The following is a 23111-nucleotide window of genomic DNA, read 5'->3' on the forward strand; positions in this document are numbered from 1 at the left end:
AGAGCAGGAAAGACCCAGGCTGCAGCCCGGGCCTGTGCTGGTCTGAGTCGAAGCAACAATCGAGGTGTTACAAATAGCCTCATCACCCCAGGATTAGAAACGGGGTGGGGACAAATTAATTGGACAAGATTGGAGTTGATGATGGTGCCCAGGAGAGTGCAGGGGCGAGGACAGGGACTGATGGCCCTCACAGTCGAATATCTTGCTGAAAGTGAATGTGGAGTGTGGTTACTTGGGCAGGGTAGAGGGGGACATGTCGACAAACACTTTCAGCAAGAGTCAGACACGGCTCCAGGTGAGCTGGGAAGAGTGGTAGAAACAGGGAATGGGAGAGTGGCAGCAATTTAATGGGACAACATCAACAGAAACAGAAATCAGTACAGAAATCATTCAACATACAGAGTACCAGCGGGAGGAGAGGAAAGATAATTGGTCACCATTTATTTCCCTGGCCTCAGTAAACCTCTTAACATAGATTACAAATTAATCTAATCGACCCAGGAATTAGACTGCAACATCGGTCAGACAGCATCAAATCCAGATAAACATCAACCAGCTCAGGGTGAGCCGGGAGAACAAATATCCCCAACAGTTCAGATCAAAGTCTCGGACCTCCTTCAGAGAGCACTTCCTGCAGGACTCACACGATGAGATCCATCAAGCACTGAAGGCGTCACTGAGAGTCTGCTCCGACAGCAGCATTTTATCACCAGGTTTGAAGGCGGGCATCCCCATGTAAGGGCAGCTGGCACAGCGGAAGGCATCGCCCAGGTAGCACTGCAAGACAGGAGCAACGGGCAGTCAGAGCAAGCAATAGTGTCAATCCAACCCAGGCAAAGAACACAACAGAACGACCAGTGTAGCAACAGGGGTGAGTGTATCAGTGACAGTGCACAAAGGCAAGGCACAGGAATACAGAGCAAAATAGACACCAGTATAATTTCACAGGGGGAAATAGACACCAGTATAATGTCACAGGGGGAAATAGACACCAGTATAATGTCACAGGGGGAAATAGACACCAGTATAATGTCACAGGGGGAAATAGACACCAGTATAATGTCACAGGGGGAAATAGACACCAGTATAATGTCACAGGGGGAAATAGACATCAGTATAATGTCACAGGGGGAAATAGACACCAGTATAATGTCACAGGGGGAAATAGACACCAGTATAATGTCACAGGGGGAAATAGACACCAGTATAATGTCACAGGGAAATAGACACCAGTATAATATCACAGGGGGAAATAGACACCAGTATAATGTCACAGGGAAATAGACACCAGTATAATGTCACAGGGAAATAGACACCAGTATAATATCACAGGGGGAAATAGACACCAGTATAATGTCACAGGGGGAAATAGACACCAGTATAATGTCACAGGGGGAAATAGACACCAGTATAATGTCACAGGGGGAAATAGACACCAGTATAATGTCACAGGGGGAAATAGACACCAGTATAATGTCACAGGGAAATATACACCAGTATAATGTCACAGGGAAATATACACCAGTATAATGTCACAGGGGGAAATAGACACCAGTATAATGTCACAGGGAAATAGACACCAGTATAATGTCACAGGGGGAAATAGACACCAGTATAATGTCACAGGGGGAAATAGACACCAGTATAATGTCACAGGGAAATGGACACCAGCATAATGTCACAGGGAAATAGACACCAGCATAATGTCACAGGGGGAAATAGACACCAGTATAATGTCACAGGGGGAAATAGACACCAGTATAATGTCACAGGGAAATAGACACCAGTATAATGGCACAGGGGGAAATAGACACTAGTATAATGTCACAGGGGGAAATAGACACCAGTATAATGTCACAGGGGGAAATCGACACCAGTACAATGTCACAGGGGGAAATAGACACCAGTATAATGTCACAGGGGGAAATAGACACCAGTATAATGTCACAGGGGGAAATAGACACCAGTATAATGTCACAGGGGGAAATAGACACCAGTATAATGTCACAGGGGGAAATAGACACCAGTATAATGTCACAGGGGGAAATAGACACCAGTATAATGTCACAGGGGGAAATAGACATCAGTATAATGTCACAGGGGGAAATAGACACCAGTATAATGTCACAGGGGGAAATAGACACCAGTATAATGTCACAGGGGGAAATAGACACCAGTATAATGTCACGGGGGGAAATAGACACCAGTATAATGTCACAGGGGGAAATCGACACCAGTATAATATCACAGGGGGAAATAGACACCAGTATAATGTCACAGGGGGAAATAGACACCAGTATAATGTCACGGGGGGAAATAGACACCAGTATAATGTCACAGGGAAATAGACACCAGTATAATGTCACAGGGAAATGGACACCAGTATAATGTCACAGGGAAATAGACACCAGTATAATATCACAGGGGGAAATAGACACCAGTATAATGTCACAGGGAAATGGACACCAGTATAATGTCACAGGGGGAAATAGACACCAGTATAATGTCACAGGGAAATGGACACCAGTATAATGTCACAGGGAAATAGACACCAGTATAATATCACAGGGGGAAATAGACACCAGTATAATGTCACAGGGGGAAATAGACACCAGTATAATGTCACGTGGGGAAATAGACACCAGTATAATGTCACGGGGGGAAATAGACACCAGTATAATGTCACAGGGAAATAGACACCAGTATAATGTCACAGGGGGAAACAGACACCAGTATAATGTCACAGGGGGAAATAGACACCAGTATAATGTCACAGGGAAATAGACACCAGTATAATATCACAGGGGGAAATAGACACCAGTATAATGTCACAGGGAAATAGACACCAGTATAATGTCACAGGGAAATAGACACCAGTATAATGTCACAGGGAAATAGACACCAGTATAATATCACAGGGGGAAATAGACACCAGTATAATGTCACAGGGAAATAGACACCAGTATAATATCACGGGGGGAAATAGACACCAGTATAATGTCACAGGGAAATAGACACCAGTATGATGTCACAGGGAAATAGACACCAGTATAATATCACAGGGGGAAATAGACACCAGTATAATGTCACAGGGGGAAATAGACACCAGTATAATGTCACAAGGGGAAACAGACACCAGTATAATGTCACAGGGGGAAATAGACACCAGTATAATGTCACAGGGGGAAATAGACACCAGTATAATGTCACAGGGAAATAGACACCAGTATAATGTCACAGGGGGCAATAGACACCAGTATAATGTCACAGGGAAATAGACACCAGTATAATGTCACAGGGAAATAGACACCAGTATAATGTCACAGGGGGAAATAGACACCAGTATAATGTCACAGGGGGAAATAGACACCAGTATAATGTCACAGGGGGAAATAGACACCAGTATAATGTCACAGGGGGAAATAGACACCAGTATAATGTCACGGGGGGAAATAGACACCAGTATAATGTCACAGGGGGAAATATACACCAGTATAATGTCACAGGGGGAAATAGACACCAGTATAATGTCACAGGGGGAAATAGACACCAGTATAATGTCACAGGGAAATAGACACCAGCATAATGTCACAGGGAAATAGACACCAGTATAATGTCACAGGGGGAAATAGACACCAGTATAATGTCACGGGGGGAAATAGACACCAGTATAATGTCACAGGGGGAAATAGACACCAGTATAATATCACAGGGGGAAATAGACACCAGTATAATGTCACGGGGGGAAATAGACACCAGTATAATGTCACAGGGAAATGGACACCAGTATAATGTCACAGGGAAATAGACACCAGTATAATGTCACAGGGGGAAATAGACACCAGTATAATGTCACAGGGAAATGGACACCAGTATAATGTCACAGGGAAATAGACACCAGTATAATATCACAGGGGGAAATAGACACCAGTATAATGTCACAGGGGGAAATAGACACCAGTATAATGTCACGTGGGGAAATAGACACCAGTATAATGTCACGGGGGGAAATAGACACCAGTATAATGTCACAGGGAAATAGACACCAGTATAATGTCACAGGGGGAAACAGACACCAGTATAATGTCACAGGGAAATAGACACCAGTATAATATCACAGGGGGAAATAGACACCAGTATAATGTCACAGGGAAATAGACACCAGTATAATGTCACAGGGGGAAATAGACACCAGTATAATGTCACAGGGAAATAGACACCAGTATAATATCACAGGGGGAAATAGACACCAGTATAATGTCACAGGGAAATAGACACCAGTATAATGTCACAGGGAAATAGACACCAGTATAATTTCACAGGGAAATAGACACCAGTATAACATCACAGGGGGAAATAGACACCAGTATAATGTCACAGGGAAATAGACACCAGTATAATATCACGGGGGGAAATAGACACCAGTATCATGTCACAGGGAAATAGACACCAGTATGATGTCACAGGGAAATAGACACCAGTATAATATCACAGGGGGAAATAGACACCAGTATAATGTCACAGGGGGAAATAGACACCAGTATAATGTCACAAGGGGAAACAGACACCAGTATAATGTCACAGGGGGAAATAGACACCAGTATAATGTCACAGGGGGAAATAGACACCAGTATAATGTCACAGGGAAATAGACACCAGTATAATGTCACAGGGGGCAATAGACACCAGTATAATGTCACAGGGAAATAGACACCAGTATAATGTCACAGGGAAATAGACACCAGTATAATGTCACAGGGGGAAATAGACACCAGTATAATGTCACAGGGGGAAATAGACACCAGTATAATGTCACGGGGGGAAATAGACACCAGTATAATGTCACAGGGGGAAATATACACCAGTATAATGTCACAGGGGGAAATAGACACCAGTATAATGTCACAGGGGGAAATAGACACCAGTATAATGTCACAGGGAAATAGACACCAGCATAATGTCACAGGGGGAAATAGACACCAGTATAATGTCACAGGGGGAAATAGACACCAGTATAATGTCACAGGGGGAAATAGACACCAGTATAATGTCACGGGGGGAAATAGACACCAGTATAATGTCACAGGGGGAAATAGACACCAGTATAATGTCACAGGGAAATAGACACCAGCATAATGTCACAGGGAAACAGACACCAGTATAATGTCACGGGGGGAAATAGACACCAGTATAATGTCACAGGGGGAAGTCGACACCAGTATAATGTCACAGGGGGAAATAGACACCAGTATAATGTCACAGGGGGAAGTCGACACCAGTATAATGTCACAGGGGGAAATAGACACCAGTATAATGTCACAGGGGGAAGTCGACACCAGTATAATGTCACAGGGGGAAATAGACACCAGTATAATGTCACAGGGGGAAATAGACACCAGTATAATGTCACAGGGGGAAATAGACACCAGAAAATGTCACAGGGAAATAGACACCAGTATAATGTCACAGGGGGAAATAGACACCAGTATAATGTCACAGGGGGAAATAGACACCAGTATAATGTCACAGGGGGAAATAGACACCAGTATAATGTCACAGGGAAATAGACACCAGTATAATGTAACAGGGAAATAGACACCAGTACAATGTCACAGGGAAATAGACACCAGTATAATATCACAGGGGGAAATAGACACCAGTATAATGTCACAGGGAAATAGACACCAGTATAATGTCACAGGGAAATAGACACCAGTATAATGTCACAGGGAAATGGACACCAGCATAATGTCACAGGGAAATAGACACCAGCATAATGTCACAGGGGGAAATAGACACCAGTATAATGTCACGGGGGGAAATAGACACCAGTATAATGTCACAGGGAAATAGACACCAGTATAATGGCACAGGGGGAAATAGACACCAGTATAATGTCACAGGGGGAAATGGACACCAGTATAATGTCACAGGGGGAAATAGACACCAGTATAATGTCACAGGGGGAAATAGACACCAGTATAATGTCACAGGGAAATAGACACCAGTATAATGTCACAGGGAAATAGACACCAGTATAACGTCACGGGGGGAAATAGACACCAGTATAATGTCACGGGGGGAAATAGACACCAGTATAATGTCACGGGGGGAAATAGACACCAGTATAATGTCACAGGGGGAAATAGACACCAGTATAATGTCACAGGGGGAAATAGACACCAGTATAATGTCACAGGGGGAAGTCGACACCAGTATAATGTCACAGGGGGAAATAGACACCAGTATAATGTCACAGGGGGAAATAGACACCAGTATAATGTCACAGGGGGAAATAGACACCATTATAATGTCTAGGGGGGAAATAGACACCAGTATAATGTCACAGGGGGAAATAGACACCAGTATAATGTCACAGGGGGAAATAGACACCAGTATAATGTCACAGGGGGAAATAGACACCAGTATAATGTCACAGGGGGAAATAGACACCAGTATAATGTCACAGGGGGAAATAGACACCAGTATAATGTCACAGGGGGAAATAGACACCAGTATAATGTCACAGGGGGAAATAGACACCAGTATAATGTCACAGGGGGAAATAGACACCAGTATAATGTCACAGGGGGAAATAGACACCAGTATAATGTCTAGGGGGGAAATAGACACCAGTATAATGTCACAGGGGGAAATAGACACCAGTATAATGTCACAGGGGGAAATAGACACCAGTATAATGTCACAGGGGGAAATAGACACCAGTATAATGTCACAGGGGGAAATAGACACCAGTATAATGTCACGGGGGGAAATAGACACCAGTATAATGTCACAGGGGGAAATAGACACCAGTATAATGTCACAGGGGGAAATAGACACCAGTATAATGTCACAGGGGGAAATAGACACCAGTATAATGTCACAGGGGGAAATAGACACCAGTATAATGTCACAGGGGGAAATAGACACCAGTATAATGTCACAGGGAAATAGACACCAGTATAATGTCACAGGGGGAAATAGACACCAGTATAATGTCACAGGGGGAAATAGACACCAGTATAATGTCACGTGGGGAAATAGACACCAGTATAATGTCACAGGGGGAAATAGACACCAGTATAATGTCACAGGGGGAAATAGACACCAGTATAATGTCACAGGGGGAAATAGACACCAGTATAATGTCACAGGGGGAAATAGACACCAGTATAATGTCACAGGGAAATGGACACCAGTATAATGTCACGGGGGGAAATAGACACCAGTATAATGTCACAGGGAAATAGACACCAGTATAATATCACAGGGGGAAATGGACACCAGTATAATGTCACAGGGAAATAGACACCAGTATAATGTCACATGGGGAAATAGACACCAGTTTAATGTCACAGGGAAATAGACACCAGTATAATGTCACAGGGAAATAGACACCAGTATAATGTCACGGGGGGAAATAGACACCAGTATAATGTCACGGGGGGAAATGGACACCAGTATAATGTCACGGAGGGAAATAGACACCAGTATAATGTCACGGGGGGAAATAGACACCAGTATAATGTCACTGGGAAATAGACACCAGTATAATGTCACAGGGGGAAATAGACACCAGTATAATGTCACGGGGGGAAATAGACACCAGTATAATGTCACGGGGGGAAATAGACACCAGTATAATGTCACGGGGGGAAATAGACACCAGTATAATGTCACGGGGGGAAATAGACACCAGTATAATGTCACGGGGGGAAATAGACACCAGCATAATGTCACGGGGGTAAATAGACACCAGTATAATGTCACAGGGGGAAATAGACACCAGTATAATGTCACAGGGGGAAATAGACACCAGTATAATGTCACAGGGAAATAGACACCAGTATAATGTCACAGGGGGAAATAGACACCAGTATAATGTCACAGGGGGAAATAGACACCAGTATAATGTCACAGGGAAATAGACACCAGTATAATGTCACAGGGAAATAGACACCAGTATAATGTCACAGGGGGAAATAGACACCAGTATAATGTCACAGGGGGAAATAGACACCAGTATAATGTCACAAGGGGAAACAGACACCAGTATAATGTCACAGGGAAATAGACACCAGTATAAGAGATGGGTGAGATCCTGAATGAGATCCTGAATGAATATTTCACATCGGTATTTACGGTTGAGAAAGGCATGGATGTTAGGGAACTTGGGGAAATAAATAGTGATGTCTTGAGGAGTGTACATATTACAGAGAGGGAGGTGCTGGAAGTCTTAACGCGCATCAAGGTAGATAAATCTCCGGGACCTGATGAAATGTATCCCAGGACGTTATGGGAGGTTAGGGAGGAAATTGCGGGTCCCCTAGCAGAGATATTTGAATCATCCAACGCTACAGGTGAGGTGCCTGAAGATTGGAGGGTAGCAAATGTTGTGCCTTTGTTTAAGAAGGGCGGCAGGGAAAAGCCTGGGAACTACAGACCAGTGAGCCTGACATCTGTAGTGGGTCAGTTGTTAGAGGGTATTCTGAGGGACAGAATCTACAGGCATTTGGAGAGGCAGGGACTAATTAGGAACAGTCAGCATGGTTTTGTGAGAGGAAAATCATGTCTCACGAATTTGATTGAGTTTTTTGAAGGGGTAACCAAGAAGATAGATGAGGGCTGTGCAGTAGACGTGGTCTACATGGACTTCAGCAAAGCATTTGACAAGGTACCGCATGGTAGGTTGTTACATAAGGTTAAATCTCATGGGATCCAAGGTGAGGTAGCCAATTGGATACAAAATTGGCTTGACGACAGAAGACAGAGGGTGGTTGTCGAGGGTTGTTTTTCAAACTGGATGCCTGTGTCCAGCGGTGTGCCTCAGGGATCGGTGCTGGGTCCGCTGTTATTTGTTATTTATATTAATGATTTGGATGAGAATTTAGGAGGCATGGTTAGTAAGTTTGCAGATGACACCAAGATTGGTGGCATTGTGGACAGTGAAGAAGGTTATCTAGGATTGCAACGGGATCTTGATAAATTGGGCCAGTGGGCCGATGAATGGCAGATGGAGTTTAATTTAGATAAATGTGAGGTGATGCATTTTGGTAGATCGAATCGGGCCAGGACCTACTCCGTTAATGGTAGGGCGTTGGGGAGAGTTATAGAACAAGAGATCTAGGAGTACAGATTCATAGCTCCTTGAAAGTGGAGTCACAGGTGGATAGGGTGGTGAAGAAGGCATTCAGCATGCTTGGTTTCATTGGTCAGAACATTGAATGCAGGAGTTGGGATGTCTTGTTGAAGTTGTACAGGGCATTGGTGAGGCCACACTTGGAGTACTGTGTACAGTTCTGGTCACCCTATTATAGAAAGGATATTATTAAACTAGAAAGAGTGCAGAAAAGATTTACTAGGATGCTACCGGGACTTGATGGTTTGACTTACAGGGAGAGGTTAGACAGACTGGGACTTTATTCCCTGGAGAGTAGGAGGTTAAGGGGTGATCTTATAGAAGTCTATAAAATAATGAGGGGCATAGATAAGGTCGATAGTCAAAATCTTTTCCCAAAGGTAGGGGAGTCTATAACGAGGGGGCACAGATTAAAGGTGAGAGGGGAGAGATACAAAAGGATCCAGAGGGGCAATTTTTTCACTCAAAGGGTGGTGAGTGTCTGGAACGAGCTGCCAGAGGCAGTAGTAGAGGCGGGTACAATTTTGTCTTTTAAAAAGCATTTGGACAGTTACATGGGGAAGATGGGTATCGAGGGATATGGGCCAAGTGCAGGCAATTGGGACTAGCTTAGTGGTATAAACTGGGCGACATGGACATGTTGGGCCGAAGGGCCTGTTTCCATGTTGTAACTTCTATGATTCTATAATGTCACAGGGGGAAATAGACACCAGCATAATGTCACAGGGAAATAGACACCAGTATAATGTCACAGGGGGAAATCGACACCAGCATAATGTCACAGGGGGAAATAGACACCAGTATAATGTCAGAGGGGGAAATAGACACCAGTATAATGTCACAGGGGGAAATAGACACCAGTATAATGTCACAGGGGGAAATAACACCAGTATAATGTCACAGGGGGAAATAGACACCAGTATAATGTCACAGGGGGAAATAGACACCAGTATAATGTCACTGGGAAATAGACACCAGTATAATGTCACAGGGGGAAATAGACACCAGTATAATGTCACAGGGGGAAATAGACACCAGTATAATGTCACAGGGGGAAATAGGCACCAGTATAATGTCACAGGGAAATAGACACCAGTATAATGTCACGGGGGGAAATAGACACCAGTATAATGTCACAGGGAAATAGACACCAGTATGATGTCACAGGGGGAAATAGACACCAGTATAATGTCACAGGGAGATAGACACCAGTATAATGTCACAGGGGGAAATAGACACCAGTATAATGTCACAGGGGGAAATAGACACCAGTATAATGTCACAGGGAGATAGACACCAGTATAATGTCACAGGGGGAAATAGACACCAGTATAATGTCACAGGGGGAAATAGACACCAGTATAATGTCACAGGGGGAAATAGACACCAGTATAATGTCACAGGGGGAAATAGACACCAGTATAATGTCACAGGGGGAAATAGACACCAGTATAATGTCACAGGGGGAAATAGACACCAGTATAATGTCACAGGGGGAAATAGACACCAGTATAATGTCACAGGGGGAAATAGACACCAGTATAATGTCACAGGGGGAAATAGACACCAGTGTAATGTCACACGGAAATAGACACCAGTATAATGTCACAGGGGGAAATAGACACCAGTATAATGTCACAGGGGGAAATAGACACCAGTATAATGTCACAGGGGGAAATAGACACCAGTATAATGTCACAGGGGGAAATAGACACCAGTATAATGTCACAGGGAAATAGATACCAGTATAATGTCACAGGGGGAAATAGACACCAGTATAATGTCACAGGGGGAAATAGACACCAGTATAATGTCACAGGGAAATAGACACCAGTGTAATGTCACAGGGGGAAATAGACACCAGTATAATGTCACAGGGGGAAATAGACACCAGTATAATGCAACAGGGGGAAATAGACACCAGTATAATGTCACAGGGAAATAGACACCAGTATAATGTCACAGGGGGAAATAGACACCAGTATAATGTCACAGGGGGAAATAGACACCAGTGTAATGTCACAGGGGGAAATAGAAACCAGTATAATGTCACAGGGGGAAATAGACACCAGTATAATGTCACAGGGAAATTGATACCAGTATAATGTCACAGGGGGAAATAGACACCAGTATAATGTCACAGGGGGAAATAGACACCAGTATAATGTCACAGGGGGAAATAGACACCAGTATAATGTCACAGGGGGAAATAGACACCAGTGTAATGTCACACGGAAATAGACACCAGTATAATGTCACAGGGGGAAATAGACACCAGTATAATGTCACAGGGGGAAATAGACACCAGTATAATGTCACAGGGGGAAATAGACACCAGTATAATGTCACAGGGGGAAATAGACACCAGTATAATGTCACAGGGAAATAGATACCAGTATAATGTCACAGGGGGAAATAGACACCAGTATAATGTCACAGGGGGAAATAGACACCAGTATAATGTCACAGGGAAATAGACACCAGTGTAATGTCACAGGGGGAAATAGACACCAGTATAATGTCACAGGGGGAAATAGACACCAGTATAATGCAACAGGGGGAAATAGACACCAGTATAATGTCACAGGGAAATAGACACCAGTATAATGTCACAGGGGGAAATAGACACCAGTATAATGTCACAGGGGGAAATAGACACCAGTGTAATGTCACAGGGGGAAATAGAAACCAGTATAATGTCACAGGGGGAAATAGACACCAGTATAATGTCACAGGGAAATTGATACCAGTATAATGACACAGGGGGAAATAGACACCAGTATAATGTCACAGGGGGAAATAGACACCAGTATAATGTCACAGGGGGAAATAGACACGAGTATAATGTCACAGGGGGAAATTGACACGAGTATAATGTCACAGGGAAATAGACACCAGTATAATGTCACAGGGGGAAATAGACACCAGTATAATGTAACAGGGGGAAATAGACACCAGTATAATGTCACAGGGGGAAATAGACACCAGTGTAATGACACAGGGGGAAATAGACACCAGTATAATGTCACAGGGGGAAATAGACACCAGTGTAATGACACAGGGGGAAATAGACACCAGTATAATGTCACAGGGGGAAATAGACACCAGTATAATGTCACAGGGGGAAATAGACACCAGTATAATGTCACAGGGGGAAATAGACACCAGTATAATGTCACAGGGGGAAATAGACACCAGTATAATGTCACAGACACAGAGTTGGAAGTCTCCCGCAGTAGTTGGATTCTTGTTTTCTGTGACTGATTGTTGAGGGTACAGTGTGACCAGTACTGTCCTGTTTGAGTGAAGAAGGAGCCGAGTGCAGGTGGTGCTCGCTGTGATCCGGTGCCCGACTCGGGCCCCCGCCACCTGGGCTATGTTGGGCTGTTTGCAGATACTCACACTTCCACATGACGATTTAACCTGCAATGTCTTCACATCCTTGGGTCCTTTGCCACCCAGCTCTTCTGCCAGACCACAAGTGCTGAAAGAGGAAGACTGGGAGTTAGTCTTCAGCATTGCCAGGTCCTGCTGCTTCACTAACACACCTGTTAATGATCAGAGTCCAGGCACTACCGATACATACTGAACACGAGGGGGGGTAGGCCAGGGGGGAAGAGAGAGAGAAGAGGCCGACGGGTGAGTGGGGAGAGGGGAGAGACGCTGGGGGAGTGGGGAGGGTGGAGGGAAGGGAGGAAGGAGGAGGAGGGAGAAGAGAGAGAGGGGCTGGGGTGGGGGGAGGGCAGCGAGTGGGGGGGGGGGGAGGAAGAGGGGGAGAGAGAGAGAGAGGGGCCGGGGGGATGGGAGAGAAAGGCTGGTGCTGCCCACACCACCTGTCTTTACACTGACCAGTCTTTACAGGCCCGTTTCTTTTTCTTGCCGTCTCCACAGTCCATGGCTCGGAGTGAGGCTGGATCAGGCTTCTTCAAATCCTCTTCGTCCAGCAGTTCGTCGGAATCGATGAGATCCTGGGGAAAGGCAGAGAGGCGTGGGTGGGATATCACTCAGTACATCTGCTCCTTTTTATATTGTGCAAGCTGTGTTGCCTCGAGCTCGTGCGATCAATCGATCATTGGTTGTAATGATCAAACACTGGAAACACTCAGCTCACACCAACACCCCTTCCATGTGCATTGTTATTTGGAACACCATTCCCAACCTGCTCCCTGATGTGAGAACGATTGTTCCCAGATCCCCAGTCTATTGACTCCACATTGGTGTGTTTGGAATGGTGAGATGTCAGTGTGGGGAGCGGGGCCTGACCAGGCAATACCTGCCTTCACTGGAACACCATTACTTCCTTCATTCTCCAGATGCGCTGCCTGAACGGGCGGGGGAAGCAGATTCAATCATAACTTTCAAAGGGGAATTGGATAAATACTTGAAAAAGAAAAATTTACAGGGTTATGGGGAAAGAGCAGGGGAGTGCGATTAATTGGATAGCTCTTTCAAAGAGCCGGCACAGGCCCGATGGGCCGAACGGCCTCCACCTGTGCTGCAGCATACTATGATACTATGTGGGTGTCACTAGGTGGGGTGGGGGGGATAGTGGGGGGGCGGTAGGTGGTGGTGGGGGGGGTGGGTGGTGGGGGGGGCAGTGGGGTGGGGGGGCAGTGGGGTGGGTGGGTGGGTGGTGGGGGAGGGGTGGTGGTGGGGCTGGGGTGGGGGTGGGGTGGTGGGGGTAGGGGGGATGGGGGGGTGGGGGTGGTAGGGGGGATGGGGGGGTGGGGGTGGTAGGGGGGTTCGCGGTGGGGGGGTGGGGGGGATGGTCGGGGGGATGGGGGGTTGGTGGGGGGGTGGGGTGTGGTGGTGGGTGGGGGGATGGGGGGTGGGGATGGGGGTGGGGGGTGGTTCGCGGTGGGGGGTGGGGGGTGGTGGGGGGGGTGGTCGGGGGGATGGGGGGGTGGGGGGTGGTAGGGGGGTTGGTGGGGGGGGTGGGGTGGTAGTGGGGGATGGTCGGGGGGATGGGGGGGTGGGGGGTTGGTGGGGGGGGTGGGGTGGTAGGGGGGTTGGCGGTGGGTTGGTGGGGGGGTGGGGGGTGGTAGGGGGGTTGGCGGTGGGTTGGTGGGGGGGGGTGGTCAGGGGGGGTGGGGGGTGGTAGGGGGGTTGGCGGTGGGTGGGGGCGCAGTGAACCAGTCGGGTTTTTACAGGTTTTCAAATTGAAATGTTGAACCTGCCAGGGTGGGATTTGAAGTGCGATTCTCTGGATTCCTGGTCCACTCACATCACTGCCCTCCCGGACCCAGTGATCCGATTCGGGGGCCAATTTGAGGATCTATTTGAAGCAGTGTGCTCTGTATGTGGTGAGCCCTGTCTGTGTGAACAGGTCTGTCATGAGCTGTGAAGCCACCCAGTGTTCAGGTAATGCTGTTCCCATTGCTGGTTATGGGTAATTCAGTATTTAACAACTTGTCCAATTTTAGGCCAACAGAGGGATGATTATGGTCTGTCCCTTCCCCCAGCACTTCAGCGGGGGCCAAGTCTGACCCTCTGGGACAATGTTGAGGCCGAGGTCCTGGCTGTACCCTTCAATAAGAGCTTTCAATCAGGCCTGCCATCACCGACCCACACCTGAACAAATGTGAGGATGATTCGAGTGTGGCGTGGGTCGTCCTTTAAGGACCAGATAGCCCGTGGGGAGGGAGGGGTGAGGGCAGTGATGGTGAAGACAAGCACGGTCAGCAATGGGGGTAGGTTCCCAACAGGGGCAGCAGAAAGACGGAGAATACGGGGGGCCCGGCCCGGCCCGACTCGGGCACTGCTGGAGATGGGCCTTTTCCCAGCGCTCTTCCCACAGCATCTTCCGCAGAAGATTCCACATACTCCGAATCATTAATAAAGTGGTGTGTTCAAGGACGAATGACACTGTCGGAGTGGGGAATGACACCCCTGGGCCAGTCAAACTGGACCTCAGCTTCCTGCTAAAGGCCAGCCATTCCACACCCCCCACCCACCCCCACCAAGAAAAGGTTGTACCTTTTATCCAACCTAGAGAAACGTCTGCCCTACTCACCTCCCTTTCTCGCTATCTGAATATACAAGAGGCAGAAACCTGCAATGGGTTAATAGGTCCTTTATTTTCACAGAGACTATCGCGATATTGAGAGAGTTGGTGAGTTAGTGCACGTACTAAGAGTTTGGAGCAGATAGTCTGCAGTGACCTAAGCTGTTACACCACCTGCACTGTCTTCATAAGTCTCTTATCCTCATCACTAAGAATGCCTGTAACACAAAGCATCAGCATTACTGCTCATATCAAACACAGAGTGAGCTACAGTACTACAGGGCAATCCCAGGGCCAGGGTAAAGCACGCTGGCTTTAGAGGGCAGCACTGCTGTACGTAATGTGCAACTCCCACCGTAACCTTCTCTGAACTCTGCAGAAGGGTTCACTAATCTCTGATCTGATCCATGCGGAATGTTTGGTGAGAGAGGAACGGGCTCAGTGGGTGATTTACCCTCTGCGGGATATTGGACACATGCCTTTTCTTTGGCTGGAAGAGAGGATGCAAACAGTTTGCACAGATTTTTTAATCCATTCTTGGGGGTAAGGCCGGCATTTAGTGCCCATCTCTAGTTGCCACAACTGAGTGGCTTGCTGGGTCACTTCAGTGGGTGGTTAAGGGTTAACCACGATTTGTAGGAGAGAGCTGACAGACAATGTCGCTTTGGTTTAAGGGAGTCATTGATACCAAGTCATCTGTGCAATCAAGGGGCTGTGTTAAACAGCTGCAAAGCAGTGGCCTGGGAAAAGAGGGAGAAGGCAGGTTGTTGGGATTTCCCTGGATCCCAGGGTCAGTATCCCACCTATGCGGGAGGCACTGTAAGGACTGGAATCCGGGTATTTAATCTGCAATATGTATACCCATCCCCAAGCCCAGCCTGTGTGACAGGGGACAATCCAAATCAGTCTGGGTTGGGGAGCAGACCAGGCCGAGGTCCAGACCCCCTCCTACTGGCTGGCTTTAGGGAGGCACCGGGGAAAGCCAAACATTCACACAACCACCCGTGATCCAGAATTGTTGTATAGAAACCCACGGCCAGAGGAAGGGAGAAACACTGGACCAAAACTCCACACAACTGCTCCATAAGGGACCCGAGGCACTGGCAATAAGAAAAATCCTTTTATCTTTAGTATCCACCAATGAATTCGCAGCTGTAATCATCGGCCAATCACAAGCAAACACTCCTGCAACTGGACCAGGTCCTGACTGAGGCGATTCATTGTGATCATTTCATGTACCCTGATATTCTTGGTTTAACCGGGCTTTGCTGAAACCTCCTGGTCAGTTGGTGAGGAGGAGCTGGTGTGTATGTGAAGTGCCACCGTACATGGCAATGGGCTAAATCACACAGCACAGAAGGAGGCCATTCAGCCCATCCTGCCTATACCGGCTCTTTGAAAGAGCTATCCAATCATTCCCAATCCCCTGCCCTTTCCCCATTGCTCTGTAAATTTCTCCTTTTCAAGTATTTATCCAATTCCCTTTTGAAAGTTATTATTGAATCTGCTTCCACCGCCCTTTCAGGCAGTGAATTCCAGATCATCACAACTCACTGAGTAAAAACATTTCTCCTCATCTCACCTCTGGCTCTTTTGCCGATCACCTGAAATCTGTGTCCTCTGGTTCCCGACCCTTCTGCCACTGGAAACAGTTTCTCCTTATTTACTCTATCAAAACCTCTCATGATTTTGAACACTTCTATCAAATCTCCCCTTAACCTTCTCTGTTCTAAGGAGAACAACCCCAGCTTCTCCAGTCTATCCACATAACTGAAGTCCCTCATCCCTGGGACCATTCCAGTAAATCTCCTCCGCACCCTCTCTAAGGCCTTCACATCCTTCCTAAAGTGTGGGGCCCAGAATTGGACACAATCCTCCAGCTGAGGCCTAACCAGTGTTTTATAAAGGTTTAACATCAACAACATTAGTTCAATGTCCAATGGCTCGGCTCGGAGCTCTCCGCCTCGGAGTCAGAAAATTGCAAGTTCAAGCCCCCAACACCAAAACTAGATGCACTCAAGATCCTTCTCTGTGCCGTTTGTGGGGCCTCAGGCCCACGTAACGTAGACATAGACATAGAAAATAGGAGCAGGAGTAGGCCATTCAGCCCTTCGAGCGGGCTGAATGGCCTACTCCTGCTCCTATTTTCTATGTCTATAATATGATCATGGCTGATCCTCTATCTGAATACCATATTCCCGCTCTCTCCCCATACCCCTCGATGCCTTTTGTGCCTGGAAATCTCTCGCTCCTTCTTAAATATATTCAGTGACTTGGCCTCCACAGCCTTCTGTGGTAGAGAATTCCACAGGTTCACCACCCTCTGAGTGAAGAAATTTCTCCTCATCTCAGTCCTCAATGTCCTACCCCGTATCCTGAGACTGTGACCCCTCGTTCTGGACCCCTCAGCCAGGGGAAACATCCTCCCCACATCCAGTCTGTCTAGCCCTGTCAGAATTGTATATGTTTCAATGAGATCCCCCCTCATTCTTCTAAACTCGAGTGAATACAGGCCGAGTCGACCCAATCTCTCCACATACAAGAGTTGTGAGGCCCGTGTAAGGCTCTATATAAATACAAGCTTGTTCTTTCATGCAGCATGTGGCACTGAATGCTGTGATTTCCCCATACAGCTGCCTCCTGCACGGCAGGCAGTGCTGAGGGAGATCACCATCTCTGGGCCCTCGAGGGGCTGGGGCAGGACAAGCCCAGGAGTGGGGAAACATATAGAAGAGAAAGCTCACCACATCGGCGTCATTCATGTCAGTGGCTGACAAGGTCCAGGCCTTCGTCGTGCTGGGGTCCAGTTCGGGCTTCTCTGTAACAGCAGGTTTGACTGGTTAGTTGGAGTAACAGCAGCCCCCCTCCCCCCACCTCATCACCATACTCACTCACAGATTCCCAGCATCGGATTCCAAGCAGAGACCTTGCAGTAAAGCAGCCGGTCACTGTACACCTCCTATATGTATGAGCTAAACAGATGAGAACACTCTCTCCCACTGCTCAGTCCTCCAGAGAACACTGCTGCCCTGCTAGGGACTAATGCACCCCTATCACCTTCAAACTAATCTACTATCTCAGGCGAGCTGCCTGCACGGTGACCTCTCACTGACTGCAAGTGGTGAGAACGCCACACAACATACTTACTACGAGCTTCAGTCAGGGACCCACGACAAGAGACCCCAGAGGGTAATCAGACAGGCAGCTCTCCTTCCTCACCACAATCTCAGGGCTAAACTATACAGTTAATAATGCAACTCGCTCTCTCTTACAGGGTGCACACTCTCCCACCGGGAATCTCACATACTCTACTAAACCGCAGCTTGGTGACCTCAAGGCAGAATTATATAATGGAACATGAACAGCTTCACGCCTGACTGTTCTCATAGGCTGAAGGTGGGTTCTCCTATCCTGACTGGATGCCGAGGGCACACCACAGGTGTTGTATCTTCCCCCACTCTCCCCTGCCCCGTGCAGCCGAGTCACATTTCTCCACATGCCCGAGATTGGGGTCTGCCTGTGAGGAGGACTGGGACTCGGTGCCTGCACCTGACGGGCGCTGTCTCCGAGTCAACTTCTTGGGCAAGTCTCCTGCTTTCTGAGCAGCGCCATTGTTTCATCCAGGCATCCAGCACCATGGGAGGGGCTGGGAGCCGGGGGGGGGGGGGGGATGGGAGGGGCCGGGGGAGGGGCTGGGAGCTGGGGCGGGGGAGGGGCCGGGAGATGGGGGGAGGGGGAGGGGCCGGGAAATGGGGGAGGAGGAGGGGCCGGGAGATGGGGGGAGGGGGATGGGACGGGGAGGGGCCGGGAGATTGGGGGGGGAGGGGGATGGTCCAGGAGCTGGGGGGGGAGGGAGAGGGGCCGGGAGATGGGGGGGGGAGGGGGATGGGCCGGGAGATGGGGGGGGGGAGGGGGATGGTCCAGGAGCTGGGGGGGGAGGGAGAGGGGCCGGGAGATGGGGGGGGGGAGGGGGATGGGCCGGGAGATGGGGGGGGGAGGGGGATGGGCCGGGAGATGGGGGGGGGGGGGAAGGGGGATGGTCCAGGAGCTGGGGGGGGAGGGAGAGGGGCCGGGAGATTGGGGGGGGGGGGGGGGGGAGGGGGATGGGCCAGGAGCTGGGGGGGAGGGAGAGGGGTCGGCTGCTGGGCGAGACCAAAGCATCACTCCAGTGGGTGTGGACAGCCTTGAGCACAACACACGGTCCAGGGGAACCCATAAAGAGTAGTAGGGGAAGAGAGAGAGACAAGGTTAATAAAGAGGGAGCTTTACTCTGTATCTAACCCGTGCTGCACCTGCCCTGGGAGTGTTTGATGCTGATGCCATGTGTCTGAAATGCAAACAGATCCAGCCCCCCTCAGGTTGAGCAGCAAACATTTTATAAAAAGGTCATAAAAAAATACAAAATATTCTTTGGAGTTGAGGAATAACCTGACCATCAAATACTGATTCGAGCAGCAGGTATGACCAGAAACATGGAGCAGTGCTGGACTTTCTCAATCAGAGGGTCAATACCAGAAACATGGAGCAGTGCTGGACTTTCTCAATCAGAGGGTCAATACCAGAAACATGGAGCAGTGCTGGACTATCTCAATCACAGGGTCAATACCAGAAACATGGAGCAGCGCTGGACTTTCTCAATCAGAGGGTCAACACCAGAAACATGGAGCAGTGCTGGACTTTCTCAATCAGGGTCAATACCAGAAACATGGAGCAGCGCTGGACTTTCTCAATCAGAGGGTCAATACCAGAAACACGGAGCAGCGCTGGACTTTCTCAATCAGAGGGTCAATACCAGAAACATGGAGCAGTGCTGGACTTTCTCAATCAGGGTCAATACCAGAAACACGGAGCAGCGCTGGACTTTCTCAATCAGAGGGTCAATACCAGAAACACGGAGCAGCGCTGGACTTTCTCAATCAGAGGGTCAATACCAGAAACACGGAGCAGCGCTGGACTTTCTCAATCACAGGGTCAATACCAGAAACACGGAGCAGCGCTGGACTTTCTCAATCAGAGGGTCAATACCAGAAACATGGAGCAGCGCTGGACTTTCTCAATCAGGGTCAATACCAGAAACACGGAGCGGCGCTGGACTTTCTCAATCACAGGGTCAATACAAGAAACATGGAGCAGTGCTGGACTTTCTCAATCAGAGGGTCAATACCAGAAACATGGAGCAGTGCTGGACTATCTCAATCACAGGGTCAATACCAGAAACATGGAGCAGTGCTGGACTTTCTCAATCACAGGGTCAACACCAGAAACATGGAGCAGTGCTGGACTATCTCAATCAGAGGGTCAATACCAGAAACATGGAGCAGCGCTGGACTATCTCAATCAGGGTCAATACCAGAAACATGGAGCAGTGCTGGACGATCTCAATCAGGGTCAATACCAGAAACATGGAGCAGTGCTGGACTTTCTCAATCAGGGTCAATACCAGAAACACGGAGCAGTGCTGGACTTTCTCAATCACAGGGTCAATACCAGAAACATGGAGCAGTGCTGGACTTTCTCAATCAGAGTCAATACCAGAAACATGGAGCAGTGCTGGACTTTCTCAATCAGAGTCAATACCAGAAACATGGAGCAGTGCTGGACTTTCTCAATCACAGAGTCAATACCAGAAACATGGAGCAGTGCTGGACTTTCTCAATCAGAGTCAATACCAGAAACATGGAGCAGTGCTGGACTTTCTCAATCACAGAGTCAATACCAGAAACATGGAGCAGTGCTGGACTTTCTCAATCAGGGTCAATACCAGAAACACGGAGCAGTGCTGGACTATCTCAATCAGGGTCAATACCAGAAACATGGAGCAGTGCTGGACTATCTCAATCAGAGGGTCAATACCAGAAACATGGAGCAGTGCTGGACTATCTCAATCAGAGGGTCAATACCAGAAACATGGAGCAGTGCTGGACTTTCTCAATCAGGGTCAATACCAGAAACATGGAGCAGTGCTGGACTTTCTCAATCAGGGTCAATACCAGAAACGTGGAGCAGTGCTGGACTTTCTCAATCAGAGTCAATACAAGAAACATGGAGCAGTGCTGGACTTTCTCAATCAGAGGGTCAATACCAGAAACATGGAGCAGTGCTGGACTTTCTCAATCAGGGTCAATACCAGAAACATGGAGCAGTGCTGGACTTCCTCAATCAGGGTCAATACCAGAAACACGGAGCAGCGCTGGACTTTCTCAATCAGAGGGTCAATACCAGAAACACGGAGCAGCGCTGGACTTTCTCAATCAGAGGGTCAATACCAGAAACACGGAGCAGCGCTGGACTTTCTCAATCACAGGGTCAATACCAGAAACACGGAGCAGCGCTGGACTTTCTCAATCAGAGGGTCAATACCAGAAACATGGAGCAGTGCTGGACTTTCTCAATCAGGGTCAATACCAGAAACATGGAGCAGCGCTGGACTTTCTCAATCAGGGTCAATACCAGAAACACGGAGCGGCGCTGGACTTTCTCAATCACAGGGTCAATACAAGAAACATGGAGCAGTGCTGGACTTTCTCAATCAGAGGGTCAATACCAGAAACATGGAGCAGTGCTGGACTATCTCAATCACAGGGTCAATACCAGAAACATGGAGCAGTGCTGGACTTTCTCAATCACAGGGTCAACACCAGAAACATGGAGCAGTGCTGGACTATCTCAATCAGAGGGTCAATACCAGAAACATGGAGCAGCGCTGGACTATCTCAATCAGGGTCAATACCAGAAACATGGAGCAGTGCTGGACGATCTCAATCAGAGGGTCAATACCAGAAACATGGAGCAGTGCTGGACTTTCTCAATCAGGGTCAATACCAGAAACATGGAGCAGTGCTGGACTTTCTCAATCAGGGTCAATACCAGAAACATGGAGCAGTGCTGACTTTCTCAATGAGGGTCAATACCAGAAACATGGAGCAGTGCTGGACTTTCTCAATCAGAGGGTCAATACCAGAAACATGGAGCAGTGCTGGACTTTCTCAATCAGAGTCAATACCAGAAACATGGAGCAGTGCTGGACTTTCTCAATCAGAGTCAATACCAGAAACATGGAGCAGTGCTGGACTTCCTCAATCAGGGTCAATACCAGAAACATGGAGCAGTGCTGGACTATCTCAATCACAGGGTCAATACCAGAAACACGGAGCAGTGCTGGACTTTCTCAATCAGAGGGTCAATACCAGAAACATGGAGCAGTGCTGGACTTTCTCAATCAGGGTCAATACCAGAAACATGGAGCAGTGCTGGACTTTCTCAATCAGGGTCAATACCAGAAACATGGAGCAGTGCTGGACTATCTCAATCTCAGGGACAATACCAGAAACATGGAGCAGTGCTGGACTTTCTCAATCAGGGTCAATACCAGAAACATGGAGCAGTGCTGGACTTTCTCAATCACAGGGTCAATACCAGAAACATGGAGCAGTGCTGGACTATCTCAATCAGGGTCAATACCAGAAACATGGAGCAGTGCTGGACTTTCTCAATCAGGGTCAATACCAGAAACATGGAGCAGTGCTGGACTATCTCAATCAGAGGGTCAATACCAGAAACATGGAGCAGTGCTGGACTTTCTCAATCAGAGGGTCAATACCAGAAACATGGAGCAGTGCTGGACTTTCTCAATCAGAGGGTCAATACCAGAAACATGGAGCAGTGCTGGACTTTCTCAATCAGGGTCAATACCAGAAACATGGAGCAGTGCTGGACTTTCTCAATCAGGGTCAATACCAGAAACATGGAGCAGTGCTGACTTTCTCAATGAGGGTCAATACCAGAAACATGGAGCAGTGCTGGACTTTCTCAATCAGAGGGTCAATACCAGAAACATGGAGCAGTGCTGGACTTTCTCAATCAGAGGGTCAACACCAGAAACATGGAGCAGTGCTGGACGATCTCAATCAGAGTCAATACCAGAAACATGGAGCAGTGCTGGACTATCTCAATCACAGGGTCAAT

The 23111-nt window shown here is 47.9% G+C and overlaps 1 protein-coding gene across 1 annotated transcript in view; it reads right to left on the reverse strand.

Moving 5' to 3' along the window:
• Positions 1–426: 426 nt before the first annotated feature.
• ciapin1 (cytokine induced apoptosis inhibitor 1) overlaps positions 427–23111 on the reverse strand; it is a 65941-nt gene continuing 43256 nt past the window's right edge. The window contains exons 6-9 of the mRNA XM_067978599.1: positions 17891–17964; positions 12992–13110; positions 12545–12626; positions 427–777 (exon numbers count right to left, since the gene is read on the reverse strand). Coding sequence (XP_067834700.1) covers positions 658–777; positions 12545–12626; positions 12992–13110; positions 17891–17964 — 395 coding nt within the window. The 3' untranslated portion in view covers positions 427–657. The remainder of the gene's footprint in view (positions 778–12544; positions 12627–12991; positions 13111–17890; positions 17965–23111) is intronic.

The sequence above is a fragment of the Heptranchias perlo genome, unplaced genomic scaffold (genome assembly GCF_035084215.1).
Source record: "Heptranchias perlo isolate sHepPer1 unplaced genomic scaffold, sHepPer1.hap1 HAP1_SCAFFOLD_324, whole genome shotgun sequence".
In the NCBI taxonomy this organism is placed as follows: Eukaryota; Metazoa; Chordata; class Chondrichthyes; order Hexanchiformes; family Hexanchidae; genus Heptranchias; species Heptranchias perlo.